Consider the following 11,922-nt stretch of genomic DNA (forward strand, 5'->3'; position numbering starts at 1 on the left):
ATATATAAATTTGTTTCTTTGTAAAATTTATATATTAAAAGATCATTGTTTACATGGTACAAAATTCAAAAGTTATAAAGTGGCATACAGTGAAGAATCTCCCACCCATCTCTTTCCATAAACCACCATATTATTCTTGAAGGCAGCCCATTTTAATTCACTTCTTACATATTCTCTTTAGCATACTATGTTTCACACCTTACTCATTTGTCATTAAACATCTTGGAGATGATTCCATCTCAGTACATAAAAATAAACTTCTTGGGCTGGGGATATAGCTCAGTTAGTAGAGTGCTTACCTTGCATGCATAAGGCCCTAGGTTCAATCCCCAGCACCCCACCCCCCAAAAAAAAGATTCTACTCCTGTCTTAATTATTATTGACATAATCATGTAATAATGTCATATTACCTTCAAACAAAGTTGTGCTTCCTGAAGCTTTTGAAACTGGACCAGCTGGGATGGATGGAATAAATACATGCTGGAAACTAAAGAAATCATAAGAAAGATGAGGGACAGTGGAAGATAAATAAAAGCAATTATCCTACCTAGCAGAGCCAACATTTCTTTGATTCATCCATGTATTCTTTCATCTATTTAACTATGTAGTAACTGTATACTGATCTGTGATAAAGAGAGGATAATAATAAAATCAATTACAGTCAACATAATCTACAAAAGTGGAATGAGGGACTGGGTAGCTCAATGAAAGAACACATGCCTAGCATTTACAAGGTCCTGGGTTTAGTCACCAATACTGAAAAAATAAGCAAACAAAAACCCAAACAATGAAAAGGGGAATGAATACTACATGACCCATGTAGAATGTATGTAATGTGTGTGTCTATGCACCAGACATGTTTTGAACGTTATTCTGTTTTGTAAACGAACAGTTTACTGTGCCATTAAATAATCTTCCACAAGGCTGGGGTTGTGGCTCAGTGGTAGAGCACTTGCCTAGCATGTGTCAGGCACTGGGTTCCATCCTCAGCACCATGTCAGGTGAGTGCACTACCGCTTGAGCCACATCCCCAGCCCCCTAAATTTAAAGATTTATTTTTTAATTGTAGTTAGCACAACACCTTTATTTACTTATTTATTTTTATGTGGTACTGAGAATCGAACCCAGGGCCTCACAAGTGCTAGGTACCACTGAGCCCCAGCCCCAGCCCCAGGAAGCTAATTCTTGAAAAGTGACATTTCCATCTCAATCTCAGACATTCACTTTAATAAAACACGTTCCCTTGTGAAGAGTATGGTATCCCACAAAACATTTAAAAACACAGTTCCTATCACCATTTAAAATATCTGAATAGTATTCCATCATAGTTATAGCCCTTCCTTTTGTCAGTTTCATATTTTTAAATATTTAGGCTGAGGGAAATTACCTAGAGGAAAAAAAGTAACCTATATTAACACATTCATTAACTTACCCATAAGGAGGTAAAATGTCATTTTTCTCTTCCAAAGAAGCTAAATGTTGTTTTAGTGCTTCAATGAAACTGTGGGGTGCCTAAAAAGTTATTATAAAATATTTACTCTTTGATAGCTTTAGCACACAGTCACCCTCCCATCATGCAAAACTGGAGGAGATGCTGTAGTAAGTAGAAAGATGCAGCTAGGCACACACCCCAACAGAACCAACCAGAAGGTCCCCAGGGTTGCAGCCCTCGCCATACTCTGATGAGGAGACATTATTTTTGCACTAGTTTGGAGAAAAATTGCATCACACTGCAGACAGCAGATCTTGCTACATGTATCTGCAAGAGTCATGCCCAATGGGAACTGTAGGGAATCCCTGAAAACACAGGGACAGACACAGACAACACCTTGCAGAGGGAGGCTCTCTGACTCCCAGATGATGTCAAAGTTGAAGCAGAAAGGACTAACCCAACAAATGAAGCAGATTTCCTTCTAAGAAAGGTAACATCCAGAAGAGATCTCTCCAACGGTGAGCAGGACAGCCTCCACACACATAAAGCAAAAACTGCTGCAAGCACAATCCATAGTCAGGCAAGAAGCCCTTCACACCCCTTCCTGGGATCTAGCAGCAAACTGGCTGGAAAAGCTCCTTGGGGATGCTCGGTTTTCACAGACCTCTCTCAAGGGGACCAGCTAACAGGAATGGGGCAAAGGTGGTGCAGACTTCATGCTTACTTCTCTTCTCTCCCACGTTTTACTCCATTCTGGAGTTTGCAGGACACCCAAGAAAGCATGTTGCTTGGGGAGCCCTTCTGCCAACTCAAGGCCATGACAAATGACTTTCTGTACTAGCTAAGGGCTGGGGACAGCCTACTGATAAGCAAGTTCTTGCAGTAAATGGTTTGATTTACAGAGGAAGCATGGGGTCAGCATGAAAGTTCACAAACAAGACCTTCACCTGCCTTTTAAATTCTCTATAGTATCCATCTACTTAATTTCTGATACAGGGATCCTGAGGACTGCAGCTGAGGTAAGGAGTAGAGAGAGGGTGGCCCAATGGAAAATGTGACATTGCAGCTGAGTACTCTTCCTGGCAAATATCTTCTTAGAGCTCAGAACCATAGATACTGGCTGGTTAATGCTCATCTGTGCCCCAACAATGGCAAAGGTTGTGGTTATCAGCAAAAGTTCCCTTCCTGCCCCCATCACCTCTTCCAGAAAATTAAGTCAATGTAAAGAAAAATCAGAAGACTACATTCTGGTAGATATTTACACATTTTCTGTAGCTTCTGTTCCATCTTTTGTAGGAACTTGGGGGCCGAGATTGTGTCTTACTCATCTTGTTCCCTTAGTAACCCAAACATTCTTTTTTTCTCTGTCTCCCACCTCTGTGGTCACCTGAGTGGTCATTTAGGAAGCCATGTATTATTTCATTCTATGGTGGTTCCCATCATGAATCATGTGGTGTTTGATGTCTATATATATGTCCCCTTTGTACTTATATGTACATGATGGAATGTTTGAGATACCATAGTTCTTTCAAAGACTTATGAATCATCAGATAGAAACTCCATCTTTCAAGCCAGGTGTAGTGGTGCATGCCTGTAATCCCAGTGGCTCAGGAAGCTGAGGTGGGAGGATCGTGAGTTCAAAGCAGACTCAATAAAGCGAGGCCCTAAGCAACTCAGTGAGACCCCGTCTCTAAATAAAACACAAAATAGGGCTGGGGATGTGGCTCAGTGGTCGAGTGTCCCTGAGTTCAATCCCTGGTACCCCTCCCCCCAAAAAGAAACTCCATCTTTCTCTGCCACCAAACCTAACATTTTATTCACATCTGCAACCATCCTCTTCTCCTTGCTTCCTTTATCCTCTTGAACTCACTGCTTCCACTTCTTTTCTGGATCCAATATCCTTTAATTTACCAAGGAACCTCACTCAACCTACTAACCCCTCTCTGCTCCTACATCCTCATTCTCTCTCTCTTCACAGTATCTTTCTTATACACATGGCTGCCACATAAATCAGTCACTGGCCTACCAGAACTTGCATCTTGCATTTGTCACCAAAAATGAAAATGTGACACCTAGTGAGACTCTCTGCTGCCCTAGAGATAGCATATTCCCACAGCAGAGAAGATTCTTCTAACCCATATTCCAAGTAACCTAAAAGCTTTGCACCTTAAATGAGGGACCAGAATAGGAAACACTCTGTGATAGGTTCAGTCTGGGGCAGAAACCCTGCAACTTAAGCCCCACAGTACATTTAGCAGGTCCAGATGTGTAAGCAGGCCAGACAAGGAGGTTACCAGAGGCCTATTTTGTCCACACCTGCTACATTACCACATCTTCTTTAATCACACTCACAGCCATGTGGGAGATCCCTGAAGACCAGTTGATGGAGAAGGAAAAACTGTGAGCTCATTTGATTCTTACAGCAGCATTTTAAGATAGGCAATAACATTATACTCTGTTGCAGTTGCAGAAATAAGAACATAGATCATCACCTAAAGTGGACAAGGCAACCCTCAAACCTAAGCTCATTTTTCCAAATGCTCTACTATTTCCATTGGTAAGCTTTAAAAACATGATCTAGCTATTGTACCATTAGACACTGTGTGTGTGCGTGCATGTATATAAAATGTTACTTGTGGGAAAAAAAATACACACATGTAAGTATATGGCAAAAGATGATCTCAGATGATCAGTATTTTAAACACACAAATATATAAACAAAAATCACTTAAATATATAGGACACTAACCTGAGTAAGATATGGAATGTCACTCTGGTCAATTCCAACTTGCTGAAATCACAAGAAAAGAATAGTGAGTACATATTACAGCAAGAAGTGGCAACAAGAGCATGATGCCTTCCTGGGCTAGATCAATAAAAATATCCTGCACAAAAATACATTTGAAAACAATTTTCTATTTATTCTAAGGATAGACTCAAAAACAAAAAACTTACCAGGTATTGAGTTTGTACTGTTTTGTGAAGATCTAAGATGTTCTGTAGCTGTCATATAAATGTTCTCTAATTTTTCAAGTAGTCAGAAGTCAGCCATTATTCATATTGTTGTTCTCTTCTCAATAATATGTGTTTATTCTCTTTGGTTTCCGGAAGTTTTACCACCACTTGTCTAAAGTGGTTTTCTTTATATCTGTCTTGCATGGATTTCTTTAAGCATCAGGAAAACATGAAACTCCCCTGAGGTATTTCTTTCTCTTACCGCAGACCTGTTCTACCTATTGTCCACTGCCTGAAAAGACTTGTGTCATATACATTTGGGTACAGTTTGGGAGCTCTTTCTGGTGGAAAAGTAAGCTTGTTATTGATTATCTTCATAGTTGCAAATAGTGGTCCTTATAGGATTGCTTTTGAGAATAGATGCATTGAATAGTACATTAGTAGTACCTAATTTTAGTTTTTAATTTTACTGTTAACAAAATAGATAAAAATTACTACCAATTTAGCTCTGTTTCCGGATGTCATGCCCTGAGCTGTTTTCCTTCTCCATGTTCTTTCACAATGATGTTCTGCCTCATGATGTTGGGCCCAGAGACATGGAGTCAGGCATCTATGAACTAGCACTTCTGAAACCAAATTTGAAGATGACACCATCTGCTGGCTAAGCAGTGATCAAAATGGACTTCATTACTATGATAATTACTCCCAATATCACTATAAAGAAGCCTCTGCCATTGCTCCTGGATTCTCTCACAGCTTCAGGCATGAAGCCAGCATCAACTAGGATAATTACTGACCATCACTGCCACATGGTGCACAAGAAACATTTAGTGTTCTTGTTAGGTATCTTGTAACAGCTTACACTATGTGGCTTCTGTTGTTCTTCATTTTAGTGTATCTTTTCAACCCCGTTTTTGTGCCCAAAAGAGTTAAAACAAAAAATGTAAGTACCTAATTTACAATGAGATTTACCTCATTTAAAATGGAAATAAAAACATTTTATTAATAGACTACAACCAACTTCTGTGTTTTGTACTAATGATGATGATGGAAAGAGGTATAGTTATAGTTATACCTGATACTAAAGTAATGCAGAAAATTCTTGGATAGAAATGGATTTCTGTACCTCTGCAACTTTCAGGAACTGTGCAAATTTGGTTGTTCTTCCAAGGAACTTGATGTAAATATCCAAACTTTCCCTGCATTGGTTCTTCCTCATGTCAAAATACTTATCTAAAAATAGAAAAATTATGATGAAGGGCAAGTCAGAACTGTATTATTTGATCTTGGTAGTCATTTGGATTAGTGTGTAATAGATAAATATGGCAATCCAAGCCAGCAATGTGGCACAAACCTGTAATCCCAGCTACTCTGGAGGCTGATGCAGGAGGATGGCAAGTTCAAAGTCAGCCAGGGTAATTTAGGGAGACCCTGCCTCAAAATGAAAAATAAAAAGGGACAGGGATGTAGTTCAGTGATAGAGCCAGGGATGTAGCTCAGTGATAGATGTCCCTTGGGTTCAATTCTTATTACTAGAAAAAGGAAAAAAAGGCAACCCATGTTGATTCTCTGATAATTTCCCAGAAATAGAAGTTACCACTTCTATAAAAAAAAAAAAAAGAAAATTTCTGTAGCAAGTTAGCCAAATAAATTTTAACTGAAAAAGAAGATTCTCATATTTTGAATCTACAGAAAATATGAATTTAAATGTAGAGATAATATATATTTACAAAAATTATTTTTAAATTATTTTATCATTTTAAAAGCAAGGTTTTATCTTACCTAGAAGATTAAGGATCCCTTCATTATAGGCTGCAAAGAGACGAAGAGAATCTTTAAAAAGGAGCATAAAAGCAGCATGTATTATACCATTAGTTAGTTCATCTGGCTTTGCCTGAAAATTAAAAAGGAATCAAATTACCACACAGTTGAAAACAATTCCTTCTCCCACTTAAATGATGCCATTTATTATCATTTTAAAAGAAAGATTTATAAAGCTCTTACATTAAAATTAAGAAGAGCATCCAATTGGGTTTGAATAACTGGAAGTGTGTTTAGCAGATCTTTGGTATTCATAATTCTCATCACACCATCCGTCCTATAAAAAAATGAAATTCATAAAAATCAATAATTGAGTTTGAGAAACACTGTAATATCAGCATCTTGAATTAAAGCTGTGTTTTTTGATAAACTACACAGCAGACTACATATATATTTTAGTATTTGCTTATAAATTAATATTTTACTGACCCTCTCTTGACTTTTGTGATGTCAGATGCAATCAGTCTATACGCGAGTGACTTTTCATTCAAGTATCTGCTGTATCGTCTGATGAAGGCTGACATAGTATAGCCTAAAAACAAGATATGTTGATAATTTCCAATTCAACCAATATTAACTAGTTACAAACTTATAAATGCAAAGATGTATCAGTCCACTTTCACCTGTATACCTTAATTTCTTTGAAATACAAAGTCTAGAATTTGTTAATTATCTAGTCTAATATTCCTTACACATTCTGTTTCAGATTACTTTTACTTCCTTAAAGCCTTGAAATTACCCCATGATTTGTTGTTGTTGATGGTGGAAACTCCTAAACAGAGGAAATAATTCAATTTTATCAGTTTCTTTCTTGTTTACAACAGAAACTATTATTTCTACTGACTCTGAGCCAGGCCTGTTCTAGATACTAGAAGTTCATCAGTGAATAAAACAGAAAAAATCCCACCCTCATAAATAACAATGTGCTGCAATTTTTTGTAGGCTGGACCAGGCTTCACTGAGTAAAGACCTGGAGGTCTCCTTAGTGTCCCTGTCTCTAGCACACAGCATATTCTGTTATTCACAATAACCACTCAAATACGAGTTGTGTCAATGAATTTAGGGATTATTTACCTTTATAAAATATATGGCACACTTTTCATAATATAGAATCATTTTCTTAACTAGACATGTTTTCCTTTTTGCTACATAGATATATTTCCATGAAAGAGTCATCTTACCTTCTGTGACACTTTTATCTAGGAAGTTGTGTAAAGTGAACAATGAGTTTCGAGATGCAAGATGTCGGATAAAACGCTGTCAAAAAAAGTGCCAAAATCTAAAATTAGTTTCTGTACACAAAGATAGTTCACTAATTATTTTGTCATTATTACTGAATTATTTAACATAATTCTATCACATTGTTTTTGTTTATTTCAGACCATTGATTAAGCTGAGTATGATCACATATATCACAAGTCATCTACATAAAGATCTGCAGTGTTGTCAAATCTCTTCAACTTATATAAATAATAATAATGGGATAAACATTAAAGCTCATGTGAATACATACTTCTCTCCTAAGACTTTCTGTCTAATCATTCCTCCTTTGATTTTGAGTCTGATTATTTTTAAATAACAGTAATAAAGTATTACAGATGATGCTAAAGTACTCATTGAATTTAAAGGTAAATGTGTCATCTTAATGTCATCCTCTCCAGAGTAATAAATTACAGCAGCAAATAATTTACACACAATTCATAGGGTATAAAAGTTCTCATTTCCTTAATTCTCAATTATCTATGTTGCCAGAAATTTCAAGTTTTGCTAATTTGAGCATGTTCTCAGGTGGTTATCAGATATCATAGTTTTTGCCTCTTAATTGTTTATTTCAATTAGTTCACTGTCTTGCTTTTTTCTTATAATTCTGTATTCTAATGATTAATATTTGGTCTGTAACATACGATGGAAATATATTCTTCCAACTTTATGGTATCCTTCTGGCCCATATGTCATAAAAGTAATTCCCTACATTTTTAATTTTAAAATCAGTTTTTCAAATGTATATGTTTAATCCATGTGAAATTTTTTTTTAAATATCAAATAAGGATCTCATCCTTTTTTTTTTTCTGTTGGGATGCCATTTGTGCTAACAGGCTGTATTTTCAATTCTTTTCATCATAGATTTTGCCACATGTTTTTAAAGTCACCAAACTCCAAGAGAAGTGTAACTCTGATTTTGAGCTCTGTATTATGTTCCTTTGTTTTGAATCAAGAATTAAACCCAGGGGCACTCGACCACTGAGCCCCATGTCCCAAGACCTATTTTGCATTTTATTTAGAGATAGGGCCTCACTGAATTGTTTAGCACCTTGCTATTGCTCAGGCTGGCTTGAACTCACAATCCTGCTGTCTCATCCTCCAGAGCCACTGGGATTACAAGTGCGTGTGCTATCATGCCTGGCTCTCTATTATGTTTTATTTATATGTGTTCTGTTTTTACCAATACTATACTGTGTAGTTACTGTTGTCTTATAATAAGTTGAAATGCAGACGATTTATAAACAGTAATTTTGAATGCAAGGGTTACTAAGACAAAATGTAAAATTAAAATACAAAATAAGTTATTTAATGTTATAGAGCATTTTAGTTTTTTGTGAAATACAAAGTGTGTGTATGGGATGAGGTGAACAGTGATTATGTAACACACTTGTATCAATCTCCCTTGGAATATAAAGTAGGTATGGAGTAATACATTTGTTGGGGGGGGGTTTACTATAAAATCTCTAAAGACTTATTTACATATCCATTCTATTGTTTACTTTATTATCCAGATTCTACCAGGATAGTAATTTTAAAAATAGTCATTAACGAAAGCAAAAAAATATAATACCTATTAATATTCATTTATGCCACTAGTCACTTATGAAAGTTAAACTTAGTAAGTCCTTTACAAACTAACAATATTCCACAATTTTGTGCTTACAGTCTTTTGTACTAAAGAGAAGGAAACAACTGACATTGTTGGTACATTCACCATGCTCACCTCTTTCCCATATACCATGAGATGATGCACGGTAATGAGGGCTTTGAACACCACCACCCAGCTGTTGCTCCTAGTTTTCTCAGAAAGAATATTAGCCAGATGTACAACACTCATATTTGTTTCATTTATGTACTGTATTAGATCTAAATGAAGAAAGTGACAAGCATTAAAATACAGATTATGAAATAATTTTCAATTTGCTTCATCATTTCATTTTTATATTCCAGAACATGCAATTATTCCTTATTTTTTTATCAATTCAATACACTCACTGTTTTCAAAATTGTCATTATAAAATACCCTCATCTGGGGCTGGGATTGTGGCTCAGAGGAAGAGTGCTTGCCTTGCATATGTGAGGCACTGGGTTTGATCCTCAGCCCCACATATAAATAAAATATTGTATCCATCTATAACTAAAAAAAATACTTTTAAAAAAATACATTCATCTGTAGTCCTGATTTATTGATCGCTTTTTTTTTAATTTTTTTTTTTTTTTTTTTTTTAGTTTTTGGCAGACACTACATCTTTGTTTGTATGTGGTGCTGAGAATGGAACCCAGGCCACATGCATGCCAGGTGAGCACGCTACCACTTGAGCCACATCCCCAGCCCCTGATCGGTGTTTTTATATGCACAGTACTGGGATAGATGAAGAGGAGAGTACTTGAACGTGTGTTATTTCATTGAAGCAATATGCTGACCCTTAATGTAGACCCAGATTCATGTAGTGAGTAAGAGTATATGGTCTGTGTTTGTTGTGTCCTTTTTTAAATTTTTTTTTATAAGTCTGTTTCTTTCTTGTCCTTATAAAGTTTAATGTTGAGGGTTGTTTCCTTTTTGACATGATTTCAGCCTACATGATTCTTTTTTTAAATATTTTTTTTTAGTTTTTAGGTGGACACAATATGTTTATTTTATTTTTATGTGGTGTTGAGGATTGAACTCAGTGTGTCATGTATGCTAGGCAAGTGCTCTACCACTGAGCCAGGATTCCAGCATGCTTGCATGAATCTTTAAGCTATTATTGTGGTAAGTCAAGTGCCCTTCTTTTGTGCCTATTTATTATAGGTAGGGGTTGTTCATTCTTTTTTTTTTCCAAACTTTTAATTCTTGAGGAGCCAATTCTGGTATATATTTTATAATGGTCAAGGATTAGATAAATATAGTGTATTTAAATAAACTATAAATAAATATATATATACTATATTAAATATACTATATTTCTTTAAAATGTGTTGTATGGTGTTTCTGGAATCATGGTTGATAGAGTTTTCAAAAATGTATAAAGTTAGTAAACTGGAGCTGGGGATATGGCTGAGTTTATAGAATGCTTGTGTTGCAAGGAAAAGGCTCTAGGTTTAAGCCCCAATACTACACACATACAAAAAAAGTTAGTAAACTGTCAGTTTCTATAGCACATGCATAAATTATAATGATTTGATAAAACTTCAGTAGTCAAATACAAATTAAGCCATTGAATAAGTTGTAAGGAAAATGTCTCAATGAAAAGGGTTATCAAAATAGTGATTTAGGTAGGTGTGGTAGTGCACACCTGTAATTCCGGGAATGGGAGTTTGAGGGTAGCCTCATGAAGTTAGTGAGGCCCTCTGGAACTGGGTGAGACCTTACCTGAACATTTAAACAAAAAATATATAAAGTGGTGGGGATGGAGCTCAATGGCAAAGTGCCCTTGGGTTCAATCCTCACTAAAAGAAAAGAAGGAATGAAGGGAAAGAAGGAAGGCAGTGAGGGAGGCAGCGTGGGAGGCAGCGAGGGAGGGAGGGAGGAAGAGAAATAAAGAAAATGAAAGGTAGTACGGGTGATTCAAACATGAACATTCCCTGTAAAATCATACACAAGGGCAGAAATCTGCTACCCGGACAGCTTCAGGCCTATTCTTGACCTTTAGATTACAAATGTTAAATAGAGTGTTTTATAAAGGGGTTGGAGTGAATTTGAGAATTAAGATACTTCTAAGAAGTTTGAGTTGGCATTTCACTATCCCCTTGTGTCTTAAGTTATTTTAATTACTTCTAAATATTTTACAATCCGGTGCTAAAAACGCCAGTGGTCCCCGTCTATTCTCAACGGAAGATCACCAGAAGTGTTTGAATTTCCCATCCTGTGGAGGCCTGTGGAGTGTGTTTTAAGAGTCTGCCACCACCCTCCCTACTCACCGGCCAGGTGTTTTGGCTCTGGTTTTGTGGGCTCATCCGTGGTAGCCCCGAGGGCAGCCTTCGACGCAGAAATTCCCATGGACGCGTCGCACTCTGCCGAACACGAGGGTGGTGCTTGAGGTGTCCAGTCCCTGCTCTTCCTGACCGGGCACCCTAGACCGAGGGACCAGCTTCCCTAAGTGACGACGTGACGGAAGAAAGGTAGGTGGTCCTCACCAGGCGACCTCTTCTTCCCGCAGCCTGACGCAGACCTCTAGCATTATGAGGGCAGGATTTGAACTTGCTGGAAAAGATGGCGAGGGACCAGAGTAGGGGCAGCCTCCAGTCCTGGGGCGCGGCATCTCCACAGGAGAGGGGAGACCCTTTGTTCGAGTCTTTGTTTTCTTTTCAATTACCCGGAATGCAACTCAGAGGCGCTTTACCTCTAAGCCACATCCCCAGAGCTCCTTACTTTGCATTTGACAGAGGGCCTCATTAAGTTCCTGAAGTTAGTCTCAAATTTACCTTCCTCCTGCCTCACCCTCCCGAATTCATAGGGTTTTACATGTGCA

The 11,922-nt window shown here is 37.2% G+C and overlaps 1 protein-coding gene across 1 annotated transcript in view; it reads right to left on the reverse strand.

Moving 5' to 3' along the window:
* LOC125614276 (phosphatidylinositol-binding clathrin assembly protein-like) overlaps window positions 1-11,450 on the reverse strand; it is a 20,236-nt gene extending 8,786 nt beyond the window's left edge. Inside the window, exons 1-9 of the mRNA XM_048796813.1 lie at window positions 11,372-11,450; window positions 9,195-9,337; window positions 7,390-7,465; window positions 6,638-6,740; window positions 6,392-6,485; window positions 6,170-6,281; window positions 5,514-5,620; window positions 4,182-4,223; window positions 1,433-1,512 (exon numbers count right to left, since the gene is read on the reverse strand). Of these exons, the coding sequence (XP_048652770.1) occupies window positions 1,433-1,512; window positions 4,182-4,223; window positions 5,514-5,620; window positions 6,170-6,281; window positions 6,392-6,485; window positions 6,638-6,740; window positions 7,390-7,465; window positions 9,195-9,337; window positions 11,372-11,450 (836 nt within the window). The remainder of the gene's footprint in view (window positions 1-1,432; window positions 1,513-4,181; window positions 4,224-5,513; window positions 5,621-6,169; window positions 6,282-6,391; window positions 6,486-6,637; window positions 6,741-7,389; window positions 7,466-9,194; window positions 9,338-11,371) is intronic.
* Window positions 11,451-11,922: the final 472 nt, after the last annotated feature.

Source organism: Marmota marmota, unplaced genomic scaffold (genome assembly GCF_001458135.2).
Source record: "Marmota marmota marmota unplaced genomic scaffold, marMar, whole genome shotgun sequence".
Taxonomy (NCBI): Eukaryota; Metazoa; Chordata; class Mammalia; order Rodentia; family Sciuridae; genus Marmota; species Marmota marmota.